A 25,757-nucleotide genomic window follows, 5' to 3' on the forward strand; every position below is an offset into this window, starting at 1 on the left:
TTGTTACTCTCTCCTTTTATCTACCTCTATATACGTACACATACTGTCTCTATTAATTTCACTTTAATTTTTCATAAGTACTTGGAAGCACTTACAGTGAATAGCACTATACTAGGATGGTGGGGAAAGCAGAATGGCAATACTAAGCTTAAAAAGAATGCTACCCTTGCCTTCATGGTGCTTACAGTATAGCAGGGGCAACGCTTTAATCGGCATTATAAAAATTTTCTCCATCACTTTCTTAAGTTTAGAAATTAACAAAACAATAAATCAAACCCTGATTTGCAGTCTTTCCTGATTTCCAAGGTGTAAATGCTCACACAGAAAATTTAACAGTTGGCTCTCTGGTATGAGCTTACTCCCACACACTTCTAGACGTGGAGCCCTATCCTTCTCTTGGAGCCTAGAGTCTAGCATGGGGATAGGGCACATACAAATAACTATAATACAAAAGAAATCATGATTTGATAAGTACATTAGAAAGATGCAAGGTATTATGTGAAGTCCGAGGGGAAAGAAAGAGCATTCCTTACCTGGACATATGAGGGAAGGCTTCATTGAAAAAGTGGTATTTGAATTAGGCTTTAAAATGTAACCGGGGATAAGATCTATACTGTTTGCTTATAGCTGATCATATATGCTAGCTTATTGCTTGGTTTCTTTGGGGATAATGAAGTCTGTGTCTGTTTCTGGCACATTTGACTCAGAACCGAAGGCCTTGGCTCTTTGGGTATGATAAAGCAATCTCTTTATTAGCCACTGAGAAAGAAAAGCCGCCAACACAGTGTAGCTTTAAAAGGAAAAGACCTGCCCTAAGATGTCTCCTCTTTCTGTCTCCAAATCAAGGCAGGATTATTCAAATCTATTCCTGTGGGGTGAAAGAGAATTCTGGTGCCCTTCTCTCAAATGAGGAGAAATGATGGACTGTTAGCACATGGTAGCTAGAAAGGGCACTCAGCTAGATAATCTGAATTTAGGTCTTGGTACTCCACACTGCTTTCTCTTCTCTGCTCTGCCCCCACTTGGTATTTCCCTTCCTGAGTATAAATGACAGTAATCCCAAGGGGGACACAGCCAATTTCGGAGGCAATTCTGTGAATTCAAGAGGTTGGAGATCCTGGGTCCTTTGGTCATATGTGACTGGCAGCAGGTAGATTATCTGCTCTTGGAGAAGATGAAATATAGCTAGAGGATGAAGCCAGGTCTTTATCTGCCAAAGATGTGGACATTAAGGACAACAGTGTAGAGCTGAGGTGAAATGTAAAATGTCTATCCAGCAGTCATGAAAACTTCATATTTTGAGGTTTAAGTTCCCCCTCCCTGAAGAGTATAACTGTAGTTATTATTACTGCTTGTTTAAGTTTCTTTCTGTGTCTGCTGAGCATAATAGTAATTATGATATTGAATTCTGTTTTAAATCCTTTGATTAATTTGTGCTGGTAAGCCATTTGTATGTCAAGCATTTCTTTTGTGTAGAGGAAATAAATATCTGTCCACTATTTGATTTACATTATGTTAGCAAATTTTTACTTCCCCTTTTTGGCAAGACCCTAGACATGGCAAACTTTGAGTAATTCTTTCCTGGGGAGTTGGGGTGGGAGTGTGATGAACCCATGAGTCATTCTTTTAGTGTCAAGTTTCCCCAGCCAGATCATATGTGTGGTTCTAGAACAGAATAGTCTAGTGTCTTTAGAGACTACCTCCCCATACCCAGCAGCAGTTGTAAAAGTATTAGAAAATTATAATTGGGAGCTCAACAGGCATAAGGAATAGTTCAAGAAAGTCACAGAGGTAAGAAAATACACATGGGTACAAAGAGCAGTTCACTTTGTCTAGTAAAGCATATGGAGGGGTGTAATATGAAGTATGACTGAAAAGATAGAGATTTCAAATTGTAGAGGCACTTCACTGATAAGCAAAGGAATATGAACTGTACATAAAGGACAATCAGTAGTCTCTGGAAAGTTTTAACAGAGGAGTGACAGGATGTTCCTCCTTTCATAGTCTTGACTCTTTAGTTAAGCCTTTCAGTACTACACTATCCTATACTCCTCATGTATACTCCCAAGAGGTAGGTAGCATGCTTTATTATAAGTCCTCTGGAATCATGGCTGGTCATTGCATTGATCAGAATTTCCAAGTTTTTCAAAGTTGTCTTTGCAATATGATTGTTATTGTAGAAATTATTCTTTGGTTATGTTCATTCCATGCTGCATCAATTCATACAAGTCTTCCCAGGTTTCTCTGAAACTACACCCTTCATTTCTTATAACATGACAGTGGTCCATCACATTCATATAGCATAATTTGTTCAACTCTTCTCTAATTGATAGGCACCTTCTCAATTTCCAGTTCTTGGCCACCACAAAAAGTGCTGCTATAAATATTTTTTACTGTCTACTTCTTTCAACCAATGCTTATACAGTATGGACTCAGTGCCCTTCATCATTCTGGTAGTCCTTCTCTGGGTACTCCCCAGTTCAGATTGAGCTTGCAGTCCACTAGAACTCCCAGATCTTTTTTGGTACCACTTTCTAACAATGCTTCCTTAATTTTGTACTTGTGAGATTGATTTTTTTTGTACCCAACTGTAAGACTTTACATTTGTTGCTATTAAATTTCATCTTTTTAAGATTCAACCCAATGCTTTAGGTGTCAAGATCCTGTTGTATCCTAACTTTATCATCCACTGTTAGCTATCCCTCTTAGTTGTGTGTCATCTGAAAATTTGATGAGCATGCCATCTATACCTTTATCCAAGTCATTAATAAAAATGTTGGACAACACAGGGCCAAGCACAGATCCCTATGGTACTTCACTGAAGATCTACTATGTTGACAATGAATTATTAACAATTACTTTTGAGTCTGTCCATCTGACCAGTTCTGAATCCACCTGATTTTGTTATCATCTAATCCATATCTCTTAATCTTTTCCGCAAGAATGGTATATCTTCTTTTAATCAAAAGCTTCACTAAAACCTTGGTAAACTATATCTACAATAGTGCCCTCATCTACCAGGTTAGCAATGCTGTCAAAATTTTAAATGTGTTTAGTATATCAAGACCCGTTCTTGATGAAGCCATGTTGATTCTATAATCACTGCTTCCTTTTCAAGCTATTTACCCACCATCTCTTTAATGATCTGTTCTATAATTTTATTAAGAAATTTTCAGATGCAGTCTGTCTCTTGAGTGATATTCCCACATCAACTACTTGTTCAGCATTCCAAACTGGATGACCCACAGACACTCAAACTCATCTATCCAAATGATTAACCAATTACATATTTTCCTGATTACAATTTCAGTCTGGTCTCATGGTTCAGGTTTGAAATAGAATGAAATAAGCCAATTGCATAACATCTAACATTTAACAAAAAGGAAATTCAATGAACAGTAGTATGGAAAGAATATTCAGCAAGTATGCAGCACTGGTTCAGTTAGATTTAGCCCTACCTTGCGTCTATCAGAAATGCTTCTGTTCAGAAGAGTGTGTTGACTCTTCTGGCAAAGGGAAATCTGTAAACCAACCTGCATGTGTTAACCAATTCTTTCAACCAATTCTCATGTTATGGACTCAGTCAACTTAATGGGCACAATTTCTCAGAGGTATCACTCTCCTACTCAATAAATTTCACTAGCTCCCCATCACCTCTAGGGTCAAATATAACTTTTCAGTTTAACGTTTAAAGCTGTTTACAACCTAGCTCCAACCTCTCTTTCTAGCCTTATTATATATTAATCCACTTCCTATACTTTTAGTGCGTCCAAACTGACCTTCTTACTGTTTAGCAGTTGGAGAATGAGCTCAGTAGAGTTGAAGGCATAGTTGAGACTGTAGAAACACACACACACACACACACACACCCCCACTTCAGGCAGTCACAGAGACACTGCTTTCAAGAAGCTTTACAGAGTGGGACCTCTAGTAGGCCATCTGCCCATCTCCAGCAGGAACATAGTACCCCAGAAGGACCTTCCACAACATTCCACAAGTAGAAGAAGGCCATTAAAGCCCCTAAATGCCAGAGGTATGAGTTGCTTTGGGGTGGGGGGGGGCTACATGGCCCAGTGGATAGAACACCGGCCCTTAAGTCAGGAGGACCTGAGTTCAAATCCTGCCTCAGGCACATAATACTTACTAGTTGTGTGACCCTGGGCAAGTCACTTAACCCCATTGTCTAGCCAAAAAAAAAAAAAAAAGCCTCTGGAGTTGCTTTGGCCACATATTTTCTCTTCCTCACATAAGACACTATATTTCTAACTAGATATTTTCACTGGCTGTTTCTCATGCCTAGAATTTTCTCCCTTCTCACTCTGGCCTCCTGGCTTCCTTCAAAACTCAGCTAAAATTCCACATTCTATAAGAAGCCTTTCCTGGTCCCCCTCAATGCTAATGCCTTCCCTCTATGATTTCCTCCAATCTATCCAGTATATATCTTGTTTGTAGATAAGTCATTTGCCTGTTGTCTCCCCCATCAGATTGTGAATTCCTTGGAGACAGGAACTGTTTTGGGGTTTTTACTTTTCTTCATATTCTCAGAGCTTGGCAGGGTGCCTGGCACATAGTAGATACTTAATAAATTGATACTTATTGACTTGATTATGCTATCTTAGTTAAATACCTTTGCTAAGAGCTAATTATGTCTAAGTAACTGTTAATGGTAAGCACACCAGTGGAAGTTCTTGAATTGTAGTTGTAGGAGTAAGTACCCACAGTCTGTACTCTATAACTTGAGAGTATCAGCTATCCTCTGGGGACCCAATCTCAAGTATGAATTCTAGTCAGGGGATATTCCAGAGAGAATGGTACATAATTAATACTGTAAATTCTATTATGTACAATTTGTCTAAAAAGTTGTATACCTTAACAATAACAAAAACGTCCTTTTTGTTTCCATTTCTCCTTTTGAATCAGTTTTTTTCTATTAAGTAATTTTTAGGCATTTGCTTTACATAGTCGTCAGAGTATTCTGATTCTCTTTCCTTCCCCCACTTTATATATGTCAATATTTTTTAAATTGTGTTATTCCATTCCGTTCATGTACCATAATTTATTCAGTCATTCCCACATCTTTTAGATATCTAGGTTATTTCCAGGTTCTTTTTTTCCTATTAGGAATGATACCAGTATGAACATTTTTTTGCACAGAGAAGTCTTTTCCCCCTACCTTATCTCTTATCATCCTTAGGGTATTCTAATAGTGGGCGATGTGTTAGCTTTCATCTTTTACAATTTCTAGTCGGTGCGATGTCAGCAAAAGGGGGGCGGAAAACGATCAAGGGTATGAAAGAGTTACAAACCACTTCGAGAAGGCGAGAGGGAAGTCTTGAGGGCAGGAGGTGGCGTCTTTGCTCTGGTTCTGAAAACAGTTCCAGCTTCCTTTAGGAGGTGGGGGAAGGGTTGATGCCTGCCCGCCTGCCCCTTGACACCTGCTCGGAGGCGGTCCGGGGCCAGCGCCTGCATCTGCGCCTGCGCAGAGGGAGACTCCGAGGTTTCCCCACCTGCTGGGCAGGGCCGGGGAATGAACGCTTGCGCTCTGGGGCCCCTTTTACTGGGTGGCGGGGGGAGGGGGATAAGGAGAGGAAGAGGGAAGTCTCCCGGGGGGGCGGGGCCTGGCCGGGCCGACGGAGGAGAGGAAGTTCTCGCGGGAGTACAGCGGAGGAGCGGAAGCGAGGCGGCTCTGGTGCTGCGGCTACCGGGCGGCGGCGGGCGCTGCTCTGCGGGGAGCGCCGGGATCTCGGCAGCCGCTAACTGCGGGTGGACGGGCCGGCGGGGCGGAGAGCGGGAGCTCGGCGCCACTGTGAGTGTGGGGCGGCGGGCGGGGATGCTAGGGCAGGGCCCGGCTCTTTCCCCACCCCCAACTTCTTTTTCTTCCCTTTCCTCGGGGAGGCGGCCCTGAGGGGGAGGCCGGGTCCTGAGCCTCAGGGCCGCCTCGGGCAGCGGGGCTGTGGCACCTCCTGTGTGGGTGTAGGAAGAACCGGTGCCTCCGTTCCTTCACCCCGCCCACGGGTGGGAAGCGGCCGACCGGGGGGCAGCCGTCCCTACCTGCACTGACACCTCCCTCCGGGACGGCCTCCCTACCCCCCAACCCCTTGGCTCTATGCCGAGTGACCCCCTCTTTAAGGACCATCCCCCGTCTGGTCCTTGGGGACTTCCCTTCCTCCAACGCCCGCTCTCTCCCATGCTGGGACCCCCAGAGAAGAGGCTGTGCAGCTCCCCCGCTGGGGGATTCTTGATTTCATTTTGTGTCTGTCTTTGGTTTGAGCGTGTGGAGACCAAAGCCAGGAGAAGCAGAAATCCTTTACTGTATTCTGATAACTATTACGGCAAATGACTAATAATTCTCTGTGTCAGCCTTAGTGCAGGAAGCAGGGGTTTCAGAAGAGACTTCCAGGGTGGTGGGGATGCCCCTTCTCTGACAGGCTCGGCGCTCACCTCTCTGTCACCTGCTGTCTGGTATCAGAAAGGATTTTGATTTTTTTATTTTTCCTGAACTTCGGAGAACTCACCAAGAAACCTGCATTTGTCTAGGAAGAAAGGATAGGGAAACCATTTGAAATGCATTTGGTTCTGTGGCTTTGTTTTTTTTTTTAAACTAGCGTCACTGGGGAAAAAGAAGTATTTGGTATGATTGAAGTAAGGAAGTGGGGCAGGTAGGGAGAATAAAATCAATTATTAGAAATTTTATTTGGAAAGCTTTTGATCTAAAACTGATTTAAAGCACAACCTGTTTAGAAAATAATTCTGGGCATCTTCACAAAAGGTAGTAATATGAAATTCAGTTTGAAGAAGAAACTATGGAGTATGCATTAAATCTTAGTTTCAGATACTATTTTGTCTTAAATTGAAAACAATTGACCAGGTATGTTAGAAAAAGAATTTCTGGATTTTGGTATTTCAGTCTTTATGAGTACCGCCTTTCCATACACACTTTTTACTGTTTGACCCCTCCCTGCACATGTATCGTGTAACTAATTTTGGTTATCCTCTAATCTTTAACTCATTTCTATTCAGGGCCCTATGGATATCAGCATTTCACTATTAATAGATTTCTTTTTGTTCACATGCACCGTCAATTTTCTGCTTGCTTGAGTTTTTTTTTTTTTTCTTTAGGAAAAAAGATCAAATTTTAACTTTGCAGTTCCTATTCTTCCACCTACTCAATGTAGCTGTAACTGTCTTTCAGTTTGAGAAGGACCAAGCCAGATGCTATATGCATTCCACTATATTCTTTCATTCAACCAGAAGGGTTGCCAGAGATGCATGTGAGACTCAGGCTCCTCTCTGGGGATTTAGTGGACTCAAAGGATTGAATTCATCCCTAAGTAATTGACACTGCCGTAGGTCATAAGTGTAGTTCTCTCATGTCATTTGTATTGATTTTCTTCTAATCTCTTTCACTCTAGGATGGGCCTTTGTGTTTGCTGTACCCTGGAAGGGCCTTTCTCTTTGCCTGTGTAGGACACCATTATATTAAGGATCAGATTATTCTAGGGTTTCTGAGAGCGATATGGATTTGGGACTGATTCAGCTGTGAATTTTTAAAAATGAAGGCTTGAGTAAGGGACCTGACATTCTTGTAGGCCCTCTTCAATTGTAAATTCATGTATTAGAACATGAAAACCTTGGTAGAAAATAGCTTCCTTAGGCCAATGGTGGATCAATTAAAGTGTGCCCTTGGTAGTTATATACATTTATTTACTGTGATCAGGTCCTCTCTGTTCATATTATCATCATTTTCTTTGTCTAGTCCTTGAGAACCCCCTAGTCAGTCCTAGACAAAAAAAAAATCCATATATAAAAAATAATTGAGGAAGCTCTGTCCTGGAGAGACATCAGCTTTCTTTTTGGGGCTGTAACGTTCAGATGTTAAGATCTTATGATTTGTATACCACGCCAGGACAAAGCATTTATGGTTTCTGGTCGAGGTCTAAACCCATCTGAGGCTTTAAGATTTCCTTGTAATACATGTATTTTTGCTTAGTAATTGTAACTACATTTAAATTAATTTCATGGATATAAAATATCATAATTTTTCAGTTGCCTCCTCTGTCTTTGTCAGGACTCTTTGTCCAATCATTCTCATTCACTTCTTCTATGGTTGTGGTTAGTGTATACTCCATTCTCTTAACACATATATCTTAACTACAAAATGCCTACCTTCCTAGGAGACAGGTCCTGCCATTAAAAATGTATGGATTTCACCTCCTTCCTTTCATGAGAGGTTGAGGTGGTAGTGGTTATGGGTATGGAATATTGCATATACTGTCAGGTGGATGGATTTTTGTTTATCTTTTTTTCTTTATATATATTTTAAAACAAGGCACTCAGGGTAGGGGAAGAGTGGAAAAATACATTTGGAAATGAATGTGATATAAAAACAAAAGACATCAATAAAAAGGGATTTATGTATTAAAAGTAATGTTAAAGCAGCTACTGCAACCTCTTTCCTCCCCTTACACCTTAGGTCACTACTAGCTTTATGGCTAATTCCAATTCTGGTTAGGAGTACTTGTATGTCCTTTTCATTGTTTCTTTTCTCTATTCTTTAGATAATCAAGCACCAGTAATATGCTAATTGAGCTATGAAATAGAATTCCTACCCAATACTTTTCTGGTCTTAGGGCACAGATTGGGAAAAAAGAAAGCTATTAATTTGGGAAAGATGAAACAATTCAGAGTAGAGGTCTGATTTTCCTGTGGGACAAATTTAATCTCATTATTTATTTAATTCATAATAATTTTCTAGGAATGGGCTTCTGCTTAGGCTACATGAGATTTCTCATTTTTGGTACTTCTCATTTGTGACAACTAATGTGAAGATTGCATAATTTTTTTTTGTCATATAACACTTGTAGTACTGCATTAAGAGTGGAAATTTTACAATCTGGTTAAGGTGTCCATATTGTACTACCATAAATTATAAAGTCATTAGAAACTCTCCTGTGGAAACCAGCTTCATTATTTGAACTTTACAGTTCCTTTATATTTGGAAATAATATTTTGAAACCTACTTGGTGATTTTTCATTATTATGTATAATTAACTTTTGTATATTTAAATATTTATTTGATTCTATTACTACAGTGATGTGTTTTTCTTCAAAAGGTCCACTAAAAGAGCTTCTTAGTTTTCTTACCTAATTGGTTTTTTTTTTTTGCTAGTTAGGATTTTTTTGTTATTTTCAACAAAAAAATGAGACTTCATCAAGGAAACAGGAACACTCAGATAAGGAACTTGTTGACTCTTATAGGATACTTACAGTGAATTGGACCTGATTAGTTGATCATGGTACAGTAAGTTTTAGGGATTTCCCTTCTTGTGAATTTGCAAGAGAAGAGAATTAAATGAAAGAGGGAAAAATTCAGCAAAAAAAATTGTATGGACTTCTTTTGAAAACATTGTATAATCATGTAGTTGTACATGAATAAAAGTAATAAAACGTTATTGTTTACTGTGATATAGGAAAGGTCAATTTCAGAAGTATGTTTAATATCATTGTTAAGAGCTTTTTTTATCCCTTTTTTTATCCATTATCCCAGGAGAATGGGATGATGATATTACAGATATTACAGTTAGCAAAACATTTCTCATTAAAGTCTATTTAGATTCTAAGTCTTAGATTTCAGATTGCATCTATTTAGTTATTTAAAATTTTCGTTTTGCTTAATCAGGGGTGGAATTTTCCTTCTCATCTTCAGAAGGACACACCCTTTTGAATCTTTTTCGCCAAGGAAAATTGGCTTACATTAGATAAATTTGCTGTGAAGTTGTTTATGGTGAATGTTCTAATAACCTTCACTAAATTTATCATTGTGAGTGCCACATCCAGGATGCTTCTCTAAATTTCATATATGGCATGTAAATTTTTCTTTGGCGCGTCAACATTAATGCTAATTTGGTTTGGTGTCTTGTTTTTTGTGTCAATCAAATCAGGTTTTACATAGTAACAATTTGCTGGTCGAATTTGTGGCTTTTAGAGTCTGCAGAAACCTTCAGGTAATTCAGACTGGGTAATCAGAACCAAAATCAGTGTCCGAAAACAAATTTCATGCTGTACAAAGTGCTTTGCAAATCTTAAAGCCCCAAATAAAGTGATTATTGTTGTCTTGAATCTTGAAATACCTTTAAATATGGTTAACATTGTAGCATGCCCTTTGTTAAATACAGGCCCTTTCTTAGGTGTGAAATAGAGCAAGGGTTCTGGACTGGGAACCAGTATTCTCAGGTTCTAGGCCTAGTTCTGTGGCTAACTAGTATCACTTTGGATAAATCACTTTATTAATCTAGGGTCTGTCATTTCTAAAATGAAGAGGTCAAACTAACTCTTTGAGGTTCCTTCTGGTGGAACATTCTTTGATGAATCAATTAGGGTAGGTTAACTCGGCATATATAATGTAGCCTTGAATTAGAGGTTGCCCTCCCAACTCAGTGTTGGAAATTATTCTTGAGGTCATTGGAGTAAATTGGCAGGTGTCTGAAAGAGTAGATAAGCCCTTTGCTCTGTTTACTATGTGCAGTTATATCATTGGTTGGCTAGTTTCTCCAAAATAGTGCCTGTTTCTTAGGGTCTTAGGATCTTAATCTGGAGCCATATTTTTAAAAAAGCTTTGAATTGAGCAGATATTCCAAATAATAGCTTTTTTGGTGGTGGTTAGTACTCTTGCTTTTTAATCCCAATTCAGCATAGTTCCTTCCTTCACAGGCTATATCTTTGTCATGTCTCTGCTTCTGTAAAAATTTCTTTCTTACATGCAGCAAAAGGTCTTTAGAACCCCCAGATTTTTATTTCAAGCCGACTCAGGCCTTCCTGATAACTTCTTCCATTTGTAAAATCTATGGCCCAACCTTAACCCTGTGTTGATATTCCCACTTGGCAGGACTAGGCCAATTGCAACTGTGTCAGTCAGAATAATGTTCTAATTGCTAACTTGTAGGAGAACAAAGATAATAATCATCTGTACCCCTCCTAAGAGCTCTCAGGGGTGCTTGTTATCTGATCTAGGTGTCACTATAAATATCTGTCCCTATTCTATAATTGTGGCAGTGCCAAGTGCTATTTTTTTCTTTGTTATGAGCATAGTGACGGCACAAGAATGAGAATTACAGTGTAAAAGTAAGCTAGTATTCTCTCCTCATCTCACAAAAGCTAAGTTTTCATGGTGTATTAACTTAGCTGAGATTCACTTTCTCCTTAGAAGGGATATTTTAAAGTCCTTTCTATACTTGCTGTGGCAAAAGAACTAAGCCACTTGTTCAACTGCTAATTATAGTAACTATTTTATGTCTCCTTGCTCTGGGAAAAAAAACTTCTTTTTATTGGGACAGTCCTGTGTGAGGATCTGATGCTTGGCCTTCTCCCATATTTATTCCTCCAGATGCCTGGAACTTCCAATTTTGAAAGAAAATCCATTTTGAATGTCAGTGGCAGCACCACTTACCCAGTACTCCAGGTTTGAAACCTTACCTTTCATACATTTCCCTCATCTTTAATGGCCAAAGCATTACTCAGTCTTATTTTCTAATCTGATGATATCTCTTACCTCCTTCCTTCCTAGTCCCACTGCTGCCATCTCTGTATAAGCCCAATTGCAGTAGCCTAATAGGTCTTCCCTTTTTAACTTTCACCTACCTCATTGCTGATAATTAATGTTATGTATCTACAATTGTGTCAGTCTTTTAAACATCTTTCAGTAGCTTCCTAGTATCTTTTAAGTTCAAACTGATCTTCAGTAACACATTTTTATAGCTTTAAAGTTTGCAAATTGCTTTCTTCACAACTACTCTATGAGTTGGATAGTAAGTATTGTTTAGAAAGGCCTTTAACAGTCTTCTCAACCTGCTCTTTCTGTCCCCATGTTTGCTTTTGCTGTTTTTTTCCTATTCCTAGAGTACCCTCTCCCCTACTTTAATTTCCTGCCCAATTCAATCAGTACCTCTTCCATAAAGCCTTCCTTGGTCTCTTCTCTCCATCTCCCTCCTTCATTTACTTTACACCTCTCGTAAGAGACACCTGTGTATTATTTGGTATTACCTATGATGTAGCTTCCTTCTAGAATGGAAACTCCTTGGGGCAGGAATCTTATCTTTTGTGCATTATCTAACCTTTGGCTTCCTTAGTACTTAGCACAGTGTGCTATACATAGTAGGCTCTTAAATAGTTGTTAGGCTTGAATTTGGATTTTAGTCTGTCAGGTCAGTTAGATGAGATTCATTTTTTTTTCCCCAAGGCAGCTGGGGTTAAGTGACTTGCCTAGGATCACACAGCTAGTACGTGTCAAATGTTTTAACTCTTGACTCCAGGGCTGGTGCTTTATCAACTGTGCCATGTAGCTGCCCCCAGACATGATTCATTCTTGCCGAGGAGGAATATGTTGTGTTCTTTCAAGATGTTGATCCCTAGCTGATTTTCTCAAGATGGGAGGTAAAAGGTACCTTGTAGTGGATATAGTAGGAAGTGTATGGTAGTCAGTGGAAGGACCTGGATTGGAATTGCATCTCTGCTACATTGCATAACATTGGAGCTCTCCAATGTTACGCAAGTCACTTAACCTTTCTAGGCCCGTGCTTCATCAGCTCCAAAGTGAGGGGTTTGCAATAAATGGTCTCTCAGGTCTCTTTCACCTCTAAACCAAGTGATCCTTTTAAAGAAGGACCTCAATCTCTGTGGGTATCTCTTTCTGTTAAAGGAGGCATACTTGGGCACCTGTCTTTGAAAGCAAAGAAGCTTTGAGCTTTGGTCATAATTCCTTGGGACTGTGCTGTGGGACAAGTGGGATGGCTGTTGTTCTGGCTATAGGTGACAAATGATACCAGGAAAGCAATCTCTTGAAGTACCTTTTCTTTTAAACTTATTTAGGGTAAGCTCTTTATTCATTCTTCTTTCTTCATTTTCTAGTCTTTGAAGATAGGCTTAGCCCCCTCCTGCTGGGGAATGGGAGTAGAGTAAGAAAAGCATTCTGTCTGAAACTTATTCTCTGATTTGGTTGTTGAGAAATGGCACCCAGCCAACCTTAGGTTCCCATGAGGTCTTACAGCAGGTTTTCCAATGGGGGAGAATAGAAGAAGGGTTGGTTTTGGAGAACAGACTCAACTTGGGGATTGCTGTCTCTTCTCTCATGGGAAGATTTTCATGTTCTAAATTTTAGGTGGGAAGTGGGATAGGGAGGGAGGAAGACTTGATCAAGGTTCCTGGTTATGTAGCCAGTTAAGAAGAAACAAGTCTGGAATGGAGTACCTTAAACAGATGCTGCCATTGGCCAATTTATTGTCATTTGGGCCCTAGAGCTGAGGTTAAAAAGAGGAAGAAGGAGCGGAGTGGGAACTTCAGTCTGGAGGGCCAAGCCAGGGGATATGAAGGCTCAATATAGTCTGCTGTATTGTTAGGTTGGGGCTACCATTGATGGGGGCCACTCTCGACTCTCACTTGTTATCTTTTATCCTTCTTTCAGGGCAGAATCTCACATCTCCTCTACAGGCAGTTCCCAGCGAATCAGATCTCAGGGAGGGAGGAGAGTCTGAGCCCAGATAGTCGGCTGCTGTAGCAGGGAAGTCTCCATTCCCTCCTGCCCCAAGCTGCTGAGCATTTAGCAGCTCTCAGCATGGAAGCCATCGCCAAATACGACTTCAAAGCCACTGCAGATGATGAGTTGAGCTTCAAAAGGGGTGACATCCTCAAGGTAAGGGTTGATGCTTAGTACTAGTCCCTCCTCTAGCCCACCAACCTTTCTTACCCAGAGATCTAAAGAAGCATTGCTTGGTTTTCCATTTTCACAGTATTTTTACTCTCTTATTTAATCTGGATAGATGGAGGTAACTGCTGAATGAAATGTTTATTATCACTTTGAAGTTTGTATGATATGTTGTTTTTCTAAACTGCCTTGATTGCTTCAGTCAATTGACAAGCATTTATTCTAACTCTTTCCTTTGTTGGTATACATGGATTTAACATCAGAGATTTCTCTAAGTGAAATCAAAGCAGTATGATTGGATAAATTGATTGAGCTGGTCAAAGTGGAAACATTTTTCAAGAGTGCCTTAGAAAGAGATTTTAGTGGCCTAGATTTGAAGGATTGATATCAAACTGAATTGTACAAAAGCATCAAGTTAGCATCATTTTATATGATAGTCATGAACTTTGCTTTTCCATGGTATTGAAGTTGAGAGTAGCGAGGAGATCCTTTCCACTTGAGAAATTATTTGTTCCCAGATTTTAGGAAGGTTAGAATACATGCCAGACCTTGATAAAAGAGTATTGGCTGTGTATTTTCATCCCTTTAAGAGAATAGTCATCTTGAGGGGTAAATAATAAGGCAGTTAACTTGCTCTTGCAAAAGTCAGATTTTTATTTTCTTATAAGAAACTTGGGAAGCAATTACCCCATAATATACTGTAATTGCAGAAAAGAAACTTGCTGACAGTTTAAAAATAAGCTTCTACACGTTTGCAACTCATTTTGAGCCCCACTATTTACACTAGGATTTTCTTTCCACCTGGCACATGTTAATTATATTGTTTACACAATTGACTATAGCAGCTTTGCCCTTTTAGATGTATAATTTACTTTTACAGCTGTGGGTGTATAGAACAGTGTGTCACCTTTAAATGTAGAGATTTTAAAGTTTAGTGTTTGGTCATTTGAGGTTTTTTTTAATGTAATTTTTACTTCTGCTTATCTGAACTGTAGTCTTGTGGCTTCGGTATTATTAGGAACTTGCCTCTCTACTGTGACTGAAAGAAACTCGTGAAATTTTCTAAAGAGGAAGAAAGTGATGATGCAGAAACATAGCCTGTTGTAAGAGTGCTTGTGACTTTTTCAGTCCTGTATGATTATGGTTAAAATGATCTATTTTTCCCGTTCCCCACAGTCTAGATGTAAGGTTGAGTTTTGGGGTGGTCCTCACAACATGGTTCTTCTTAGTTTTTAAAAAAAAAGTTAGGTTCAAATTCCGTAGGCGCTTGACCTTTAAAAAAGGAAGAAACAAAATTTTGAGAACAGGTTTTTTTTTAAAAGTTCTTGTGAAATTGAACCCCTTGACATATAATTTAAATGGTTTGCAACAAATAGCACTGGTACTAGAATTTATAATGACATAGATCTTTACTTTTTAGAGTAATAATTTTTTGAAGGCACTGAAAATATCTGAACAGGTTTACTTCAAACATTTATAAAGTGATTACTGATTTCAACTGATAACATGTTTGTTAACTCAGTACCATTAGCTTCTTAAAACCAACATATTTTAGATTTGACAGAAGTCTCTTTTAGGCTTTGGTTTTATTTATGCAAACTGATTTCTTAATGAAAACCTATTCTCAAGAGTTGAATATGATTGTCTGACATTCTGGATTACTGTCTAGATTCTGCTTGTTGTATATTCAGCACTGAGGATCAAAGAACTTGAGCCCTACTTATCCAGAAAGTTTCTGAAAATTTACATGTGGTAACCACAGCCATGAGTCAGAAGCACTTTGTTAACCGAGATGATCTGTGTGTCCCAAAGGAAGTGTATAATTCTTCTTTGACCCTCTTAAAAGAGTGGTACTCTAGTTAAGAAAAACAATGCTGTTTGACATTTCCCCAAAAGCATATGTGTATAGTGCTTTCAGAGAGCTAAATAATCTTTTCATAGAAATGTGTTTGATATTTTAAAAGGCCAATCAGAATGTAACTGTTTTCTTTCTCAAAGTACAAAAGTGTAAGATTCACGTATTGTCATTTTAGTAGATAACTTGAATATGAAGTCATAGTGCCATTACTGCATAGCCACATATTCTAGTCTCAATTGAATAGCAGTTTGTTAGTAATCTTGTGGCTTAACTCCAAAAATGAATGAAGATGGTTGCCTCTTGACTCATAACTCTCTAAAACAGCTAAATGAAGAAGAAAATTACTCTCTCTTCTTTGGGAGCAATTAGTACAAAGCATATAGTTTTTCTTTTAATTACTTAAAAATAACTGGATCCATTTTAGTAATTTGGCTTTTATACTTTTTGTGACTTTCGCTTTCTAAAGATGTTTGGGACATAAAACAGTAGCTCGAATTGTATGTGTACATGTTGAAATCAGCATTTGTATACACTTTGCTAATAAATGTTGGGTGATCCTATTTGATGAAATATAGAAGGCTTTGGAGTTATTAGTTGCCAACTGGAACTGAGAAGACAGAAATCCTGTCTACTATTTCTCACCAGCTACCTCAGAGAATAATCTTGATTGTTTTTTCCTGTGCAATATGACATTTTAATATTCATTCTTATATGGTGGATTTACTGTTTCATAAATGTCTTTTCAGAAGAGATAACATGGTTTAGTGGAATTAATCCTGGCTTAGAGCTGTAAGACCTGTGCTATATATTCCTAGCTTTTTCACCAGACTAATTGTGTGACTTTAGTCAAATCATTTCACCTCTCTTGGCTTCAGTGTTCTCATCTGTCTGAGAGGATTAGATTATCTTTGAGTCTATGAGGAGAAATGTGCCAACTCCCTGTCTCTTCCAGGCTAATATAAATTGGCTCCACTTGGGATATATAAGAATGAAGGAAATTGCTCTTATTTAGACTAGTTATGAACCTAGGCTTGAAAGATCCCAAGGAAGCTAGAGAAATTTGGATTTCCTTCCCCCATCTTCCATAAGGTGGGCTCTGGATGATCCCATGACTTTTATAATAAAATAGACCCTACAGCAGACCCAAATGTAGAACAACCTAAAAATTGTTTCTGTCTTCTGGGGGCTAAGGAATGACACAGAGTTGGGCTAGATTTCCTGGAACTACTCTAGAATAGAATTATTCCATCTTGCTGAACTGTTCTTTATAAAGTTATTGGCAACCTCCTGTTTGTTGAATCCAGTAGCCTTTTCTGTCTCTTCATTTTCTTTGACCTTTTAATAGCATTTGACATTCTCATTCTTTCTTGAGGATTTCTTCTCCCTTTAGTCTCTGTGACTCTCCTGGGTTCTCTTCCTCTTTGATCACTTCTTTGCCGTCTTTTTCATTGGTTCATCTTCTTCTTTCTTAACCCCAAGTGTATGTATTCATCAAAGTCTGGTCTTTGGCCTTTCCCTGTTGGTATACTAAACTACTTCTGTGGCTTCAGATGTCACCAAATTCTATACTTCTTTACTGAGATTTAGTCCCATTACTTATACGTACCATATATACATACTTTTTTTTTTGTTTGTGTGTGTGTAGGCTTATTCTGGAATCTGATACTGAGACAGCTGTGGTTTTTCTTTTAATTGGTATCTTTTGTTTTTGTATCACCTTCATTTCCCAGTATATCCCTCCTTTTCTTTACTCTCAGAGAACTATTTCTTCCAACAAAGAAGAGAGAGAAGAAAAATTAGTTCAGCAAAACTAACCAATACTTTAATAAAGTCTCAGTGCTAGGTGTGTTCCACCTCTGTATTCTTCCATCTTTACAAAAAAGGGAGAGACAGTATACTCTTTTCTTTTGGGCTATACTTGGTCATTATAATTTCACAGCATTCAGTTTCTCTTGTTATGGTTATTATTGTTGTTTTTCTCATTTGCATTTTTGTAGTTGTTGCAAATAATTTTCTGTTACCTATGGAGCATTTCTAGGATTTAAAATTCAAAGCCAGAAGGGACCTCCAAAGCCATCCAATCCACTCCTTTCATTTTATAGATAAAGAAACTGAGAACCAGAGAAGTGAAATAACTTGCCCAAAGATGCATAGAACCTGTTGGAAGCAGGATTTGAATCTAAGTCTTCTCACTCCAAAATTCAGGATTTTTTCTATTCTATTAAAAAATCTCACACTCAGCTTGTCCAAAATTAAATTAATATGCTTCCTTAAACTTGCTCCCTTCATGTTCTAATTTTTTTATTTCTGTTAGTGATATCACTATTTCCAGGTCACTTGGGCTTAAAACCTCAAAGCCACTCCTCTCTACCCCCTCCCCCCATTTAATCATCTGCTAAATCCTGTTTTTGTCTCCTCAATACTTCTGTATCTGTCTCTTCCTCTCCACCCAAGTTTAAGATATAGTAGCCCTATAACTGATATACCTACCTTCAGCCTTTCCTTTTTCTAATGTGCCTTTCACACTGCTGACAAAGTAATTCCAATGCACAAATCTGATCAGTTCATTTTCTTTCTCAAAAATCTTCAAGAATTTTCCATTGCTCATTGGGTAAACTAAAACTTAGACTCACATTCAGATCATTTTACAGTCAGGATCTACCCTAGTTTTCTAGCTTTATTTTACTCTACCTTTCTTCATTCTGTGTTCTAAACAAATTGGACGTCAGTCCAATTCAGTCTTTTCTGTCCTCTTCTGGTATCATCAATTTGCTTATATCCTTCCCTGTGCCCTTGTGTACCACTTACTCCATTAAACCTCTCATTTCTATATGTAAACCTGTCTGTCCTCTAGCCAGAAGGTATTCTTCCATCCTTAAATCTTTCTACCATTTTTGTTTCACTGCTATCAAATCATCACATTCTAACGTACAATTAGATGAATTACATGAAGGTAGGAAATATATAGTCTTTTGTTTATTTTTGTATTTGCAATGCCTTGCATATAGAAGGTACCAAGTGGACTACTTGGCCTATATTCATTTGGACTCAGAATTTTGAGCTGAACTGTGAAGCAAAGAACCAGTCAGGTACAATCTACTCTATCCAGCATCACCTTTTACCTAATCTCTATAAAGCTGATAGAAATAAAATTTAAGAGTTCTTGTACTTAATGTGACTTCTTCCTTCAGAAGTATAGACTGTTTAAATCAATGATGCATTTATTGAGCACCTACAATGTGTCAAGTACTGTGAGTGTGAAAGATATAGAAAGTATCAGACTTTTTTCTAACTTTATGTGGCTTAGGATCTCATTGGGGGTGGGAGACACAAAGCTCACATGAAACAAGGAATAGTATGAGATAGTATGTTGTGAAATACTGAAATGTTTGATAAAGATTTATAAGAGGAGTTGCATAAACTTGAGGTCTTTCTGAGGTGGAAAGGTCTGTGAAGGCTTTGTGGAGGAGCTGGGCTCCTCCCACTTGAGGTGGACTTTGATGGAAACACTTAAGGGGTGTCTATTGGGGGTCTTGGAAAGAATGTGAGCATATGCAGGATGTGAAGAGAACTAACCTGATTGGATATGTATTTATGTTAAGGAGTAGTGGGAAATAAAGTTGAATTAGAAGATGAAGACAGATTTATAGAGACCCTGAAAAATCAGATAGGCAGAGATTAGATGGACATGTAGGACTAGGGACTAATTGAAGGATTTCTGAGCTGGGAATGAGGAATGTGATTAATTCAACAATTAATGACTACTGTGTCCAGATGCCTCTGCTAGATGCTGGAGAAAATTCAAAGTTTTTAGATAACTCATTCCCTGCCCTCATTTAGTTTACTGTTTAGTAGATGAAATTGGTGATTAAGGAAGGTTAATATAGATTAGTAGGATTTAGATTAGAGGGAGGGAAGTCTATAATTGGGGAGGCTAGCTTCAAAATTGTAATCAGATGAATGAAATTTTGGGCTGGCATGGTGATGGTAAGCATAGAGAGGTAGAAAAAAATTAATGGGACTTTTGACTGCTTTTTTCTTAATTTCACGCAGTGGTATTGGTAGAAATTACTCATTTGTCCACTTTCATTACATGTCCAAATGAATATCATCCTGAAAAATAGGAGCTCTTTTATGACATATACCTGATCTATGGGCTGATGATTACTTATAAAAGATGGAGAGTCAAAAATTTGTTCTAAGATTTGGCTGGTCAGAATTTTTCGTAGTCATGGTTCTTGAAATTTAGCAAAGTCTTCTAATTTCAGGTGGTTGCAAGGATGAACTACAAGCTGAAATGAAAGGCAATTGATATGAACACACTACTGTTGAGGTTTCAGGTACTTTGTCCCAATATATACTTGTAGTGGGATTTCTTTGATCATAGAAGTCGAATTCTTGGTTTCCTTCTATATTGATTAAATGTCAAAGCTGAAAGACCACATTGAATCCTCATGTATGGAAGAAAGTTCCTTGTTCGGGTTCTCTAATTTCAAATTACTTGTTTTCCTTTTACTGTGCTAATTTTTTCCTGTCAGCTGAATAGATTGTTTCCAAATAGCAGGTGCTGAGAATGTACTTTCAGTTCCTACACAGCACTGGGGGAAGGGGGTGGGTGTAGGGCAGCTGGCTTAAAGACCTATGTGTAAGAGTGCAAGGAAATGACTCTATGTCAGGGTGGCACTGGTGCTATGTTGCCCCTGAGGCAATTGATGTTGACTATCTATTTCCCAAATATATGCGGCACATTTCCTTCTCTTCTTTCTTCATCAAAGGTTCTACCTTTTCTACTTGTTTTTCCCCTCCTAACCCTACTAGTTGAACTTGGAGGTTACTCTCATCAGTTCTTTGTCAACTCTAATGATCATACTACCCTAGGGTTCCTGAAAAATCTAGAAGTAGTGTGTGGTGTGTTGGTAAAAACGCTGTTGGCATTCCTATCTTTTTATTTCTTATTTTCTCCTCTACTGAAATCTCTTTCCCTTTCTCCCACTCTTAGAAGGAAGTTCAGATGATAACTTAATCATTATTTTAAGAGTTGTCATATGGAAGTGGGATTAGACTCTCTGCTTAGCCTTATAGAGGGCAGAACTGGAAGCAGTTAGATGGTTGTTTATTTATTTTTCTAATCTTTTTTTTTTTTTTGGTGATGCAATCGGGGTTAAGTGACTTACCCAAGGTCACACAGCTAGTAGGTGTCAAGTGTTTGGTCTGAGGCTGGATTTGAACTCAGGTCCTCCTAACTTCAGGGGCGGTCCTCTATCCACTGCACCTCCTAGCTGCCCCCCGTTAGGTGGTTGTTTAAAGATGATCTTGACTTGATGTCAGAAAAAAGTACCCTAACAATTAGACCTGTCCAAAAGTGGAATGGGCTGCCTTGGGGAAGGTAGTGAAATCTTCTCTTCACTCCCCCCCATCCCCTTCATGGAGGTCTTCAAGCAGAGGCTAGATTGGGGATATTATAGAGAGAGGCGTTTTGTATTGGTGTGACTAGATGACCCTTGCAGTCTTTTGCAGCTCTTAGTATGTGAAACAGATTACCTTACGTGCTCTAGCCGTAGCGCTTGTGTTCAGTTAGTTTTGTGCTACAATATAATTTTACAGTTGCTAGTAACTATTTTGTAATTTTTTTTTCTCATCAACTAGATTGTAAGAGCCTAGAGAAAACCCAGATTTCTGTTTATGTGTCTACCAGCCTCTTGTGCTATGGACACAGATGTTCAAAAGTACTTTTTATGTCATTTGTGTCAACCTCACTGTCTGAAAGGATCATGTGTGTATTTTGAGGGAGGAATGTCATGTGATAAACACTTGGGATCTCCTGTTTTAGGGTAGAGTATGTATCCATTACAATGTTTCTTCTAATAATAGATGCTGATTATAATATTTAAATACTGTAGAGATCCATGGTTTTGTCAATGTGGGTTCTCTTGCAGATTGCAACTCCATTGCAACTTGATAAACAGTTTTGCAGAATTGTTTCATCAAAAAATTAATCTCTCTTCAGTCAGTCTGGTCAGGAGCCATTTTTAAGGGACAATATATCTAGTCTGTTATTCCTTCTATGCTTGAAGCCTTTCCAGCTTGGATGCAAGATTTGCCAGAGCTTAGGATCTGAGCTCAGCTGGCATAACTTTTCAGAACCTACAGTCACCCCCATCACATGATGAGGCATCATTTGGATTTTAATGGAAGACTAATTATAAACTAGATATAAATTACTGAAAGTTTTTCAGATTTTATTGTATTTTTCAGTTAAAATTAAGTGATCTTTAATCCATTAAATTTTAGTCATAAAATTTTAGTGAAATGATGGGGTATAATTGTCTTTTAAGAACAAATATATCTAAATGGAAACAGCTGATTATCAAATTTTGCATGTTCTCATAATGATACTTTAAAAGCATCAAAGCTGAATTGAGAAATATCACTAAACATTTGGGACCTTTAAAACTCTGACTTTGTATCATGAACTGAGAGAGCACAAAAGAGAAGGTACTTTGGAGTTTTGGTTCTAATTCTTAATACTAATTCCTTATAACCTTTCTGAAGTAATAACATAGGTGGAATAGTTAACATACATACTTTTATATTGTAAAGGGAGTTTCTGGAGAAAAATAGATGATTAAACTTGGTTGCTTTTAATTGTAATAGTCTCCTGTGATATAATTGATCTTTTGTCTAAAGGTAAACTAGGTGAGTGCCTTTATGTTTTCTGACTTGGAACACCAGCACAGTTAGGTTTTTATATTTCTTTCATACATTTGTCTGTATTACTTAACTCTGGAACATTAAAATGTTAAATTCAGAATTGACTCCCTGCCTGTTTGGTATGAAAGTTGCTTGACAACTTTTTCAGAGGCAAATCTTAGGTTATTCTTGTGTTCATTGATCATAGTAGCTTAGAATAATAGTATGATGAGGGGCAGCTAGGTAGCGTAGTTGATAGAGCTCTGGCCTTCGAGTCAGGAGGACCTGAGTTCGAATGTGGTCTCATCGACACTTGAAATTTACTAGCAGTGTGACCCTAGGCAAGTATGATGAACTTAGTTTAATTATGTTCATTTGAATATTTATTGAAATGGCCAAAATTGAGTGTATATTTTGTAGTGTGTCTTGCCATTCTACCTCTAGAGGTTAAATTAACCCCATCCAAAGGAAAGCATTTTAACACTACTTCAGAAAGGAGTTAAGGAAAAGTCAGGTTTTTTTGTTTTGTTTTTGAACTGAGATGTGTTTTTATTCCAAGAATCCCAGCCTAAAGCCAGGAAGGTCTCTTCTTGAGAGCTTCAGAGGTAGATAAAGGCGTTGACTTATTCAAACATGAGTAAAAAGGGTTTGCAACAGACAAATTTGTGTGGCTTCACAGCTGATTATCCTGACTGTAGCTGTGTTTTTCTGGCTAAGCTTTTGCAAATCACCAGGCAATTGGGATGACTTTCAGTGTTTAATTTCTCAATTCAGTAGGCATTTATTGAGTACCTAACTGTACTATTTTATGAAAGAGAGAAACACATCTTACTTAAGAGATAAAAAGTTTTATTTTACTGCAATTATCTAGGAATACTATAAACTTTACATTAAAGTATATTAGAATAAATTAGAAACATGTCCAGTCTTTTTCTTTTCAGTTTAACAGATTGGTGCTATGTCTTGAGTTGTTATTGATAATGTATTCTTTTTCCACCTCTTGTTGTAAAAATGGTGTTCTGTGCTCTCATTTCATCCTTCAGTTGGCTTTGTAAATGCAATGAATATAGTGTCCAACTTATGCTAAAATTATTAATAAAGCTGGCACCCAGGTATTCTGCAGGCTGATTATCCAGGTCCCCATTTCCCATTCTCTTTCCTTTTAGTCTTTTGGCTATTTTATTTTTTGAGATTAAAAAAAAGAGACAAATCAAACTTTTAAAATCTATTTTCCTTTACTTAGCCCTTAGTTTCAACTTTCTCCACACCTGTGTTATAAATTCTGTAAGAAAATAGCACATTAAAGAAAATGCATTCTATGGAGAACTTCTTTCAGGTACCTAAGAAGATACAAACAAATACATTTTGTTTGCTAATGAGTCCAAAGCAAATTTTTATTAGCTTTAAAACTTTTTTAAATTACCAGAATCCTGTACTTAAAATTTATGAACTCAAATTTATTCCCCTCCCTTGTGTCTCTTGTTCTCCATTCCAACTGTGATCCTCAGTAGAGTTTGTATTGGGGAATGGCCCTATATAACTTTGTTTCACAATGTTATTAATTCATTACAGCTGGAACCCACTGTAATGTTCTAAAACCCCCCTCTTTCAGTCAGGCCTCCCTTTATAACATTGTTGTTATATGTTTATCTGCTTTCTGTAACATAATTTCTCCTAATATAGTTTTTTGAAAGTGTTTTATTGATACCTTTTGTCTTACATCTGAGTCATTTCACAGGTCCCTCCAGGTGGTCCTTTCCCTTATATCAAAAACAGTTAAGCAAAAAATATCTGATTATAACAATCATATTTGACATAGTATATTCAGTTCTATTAGTTCGTTTTGTCTCCCCACCCAGTTGTCTGTTGTGTGGGTACAGGGATGTGTGGGAGAATCTCTTGTAGGACCTTCAGTGGTTCCAGACCACCACAGTGAAGTGAATGCCACAATAAAGCAAGTCATGCAGATTTTTTTAGCTTCCCAGTGCATATAAAAGTTAATGTTGTTTTCCTCAGTTAGCGTTTATACTTCCTTTTCCATTTGGCCAATTCTACTTTTTAAGCAGTGGTTTTCTTTTTCCAAGTTGTTGGCTCTTTTTTCATAATTCTCTCGCATAACTCTATGTTGAGTGTCTGGTGCTGTGCTGAGGGGGTTGGGTGGGGGTTGGGGGTGGCTGGAGGTCTTAGGGATCTGGCAGCTTACCTGGTGCTGAGCCCGGAGTCCTAGTGCTGGTAACTGATGTGCTGAGGTAAGTGAGGTGTTTCTGCATTTCCCTCGGGCTATGCTGAAGCACGTGGAAGTCTGGCTGCTGGAGGCTGCCTTTTGCCCAGAGCTTCACTGGAGCACATGGAGGTCTGGCTATTCTATCATATATAGTTTTAAAGATTTAATGTTTCAACCTGGAATGCCAATTCTCTGTTTCCTCAACTCCCAGTTAGCTCTGGAAGATTGGAGGAATATAGAGGAAAACTAGTATTCAAATTGGTGGGAAATGCCAGGAAAGGAGCAACTTAGAGAGATGAAACCAGGGCAAGGTTGTCCTTTTCTCCTGTGTTGTCCCCGTACTCATTTTCCCCTTCTTTTTCTTCACTAACCCTGCGATGGGAAATGGACAAGGGAGGACAGGGAATTTCCCTGGACTCTCCTCTCCCATTAGCCCTGAGACTCAAGCAAGCAATCATTTTTTAAGCTCCAACTATTTGCCAGGTACCATGGATGACTCTGGGGATACAAAGACCAGCATCGAACAATCTCTGACTGCAAGAAGCTTTGCCTGTTGGAAGAGCCAGAAATATAAATAAGGATGCAAAATATACACAAAGTAATTTATGGGGAGGGAATGCACAGAGTCCTGAAGAAATCAGAAAAGGCTTTGTGTAGAACGTACCATTTGAAATGAGTTCTGAAATTCTAGGGACCATGGATGTTGGGAAGGGGGTGGGGTGTTTTGAGGAGAAAGATTATGTTGGAGAAAAGATTAAGGAACAATAATATGAGGGGATTTTCCTTCCTTCCAACTTTCCTTCTCTTCCCCTCTCGCCCAGCCTAGTTTCACTGCTAGTTTCCGCCACTGCCTGGTACTATGTAAAGTATACGGGAGGTGAGGAGGAAACTATTTGCCATGAAAGAGAGGTCCTTAAGTTAGTCATATGTAAACTGGAATCTGCCTGTATTCTAATTTGGGATTCTTGTGTCAGTGGCTATGTAATGTGGTTTTGAACTAAATGCATATACAGCCCAGCAGCTGAAACACTTGCAAGGAGAAAAGACAACTTCTTTCAGTTCAGCAAAACCATAATTATTACGTAGTCTTTTCAGAGACCTCTTTAAGTAAATAGTCTTGGGAGAATTCTCACCTTTGTTGTAGACTCAAGCTGCTTTTTATTCTGAAATTGCAGCAAAATTATTCAGGTTTAGTTGCCCTTACTCTGAAAGCAACCAATATTGATTTGACAAGCACTTTCAATCTGGATATATATGTTGAAATCTCAGTGTTGACTATTAGTGTAGAA

At 38.3% G+C, this 25,757-nt stretch overlaps 1 protein-coding gene across 2 annotated transcripts in view; it reads left to right on the forward strand.

Annotated features, from left to right (window-relative positions):
• Positions 1 to 5,714: 5,714 nt before the first annotated feature.
• GRB2 (growth factor receptor bound protein 2) overlaps positions 5,715 to 25,757 on the forward strand; it is a 108,341-nt gene continuing 88,298 nt past the window's right edge. Inside the window, exons 1-2 of one of the 2 annotated variants that reach the window (XM_027872789.1) lie at positions 5,715 to 5,806; positions 13,457 to 13,684. In XM_027872789.1, coding sequence (XP_027728590.1) covers positions 13,607 to 13,684 — 78 coding nt within the window. In that variant the 5' untranslated portion in view covers positions 5,715 to 5,806; positions 13,457 to 13,606. Of the gene's footprint in view, positions 5,807 to 11,383; positions 11,459 to 13,456; positions 13,685 to 25,757 lie in introns of those variants that run through there. The other variant, XM_027872790.1, reaches the window with a different exon arrangement.

This window comes from Vombatus ursinus, unplaced genomic scaffold (genome assembly GCF_900497805.2).
Source record: "Vombatus ursinus unplaced genomic scaffold, bare-nosed wombat genome assembly UNPS02014801.1, whole genome shotgun sequence".
NCBI lineage: Eukaryota > Metazoa > Chordata > Mammalia > Diprotodontia > Vombatidae > Vombatus > Vombatus ursinus.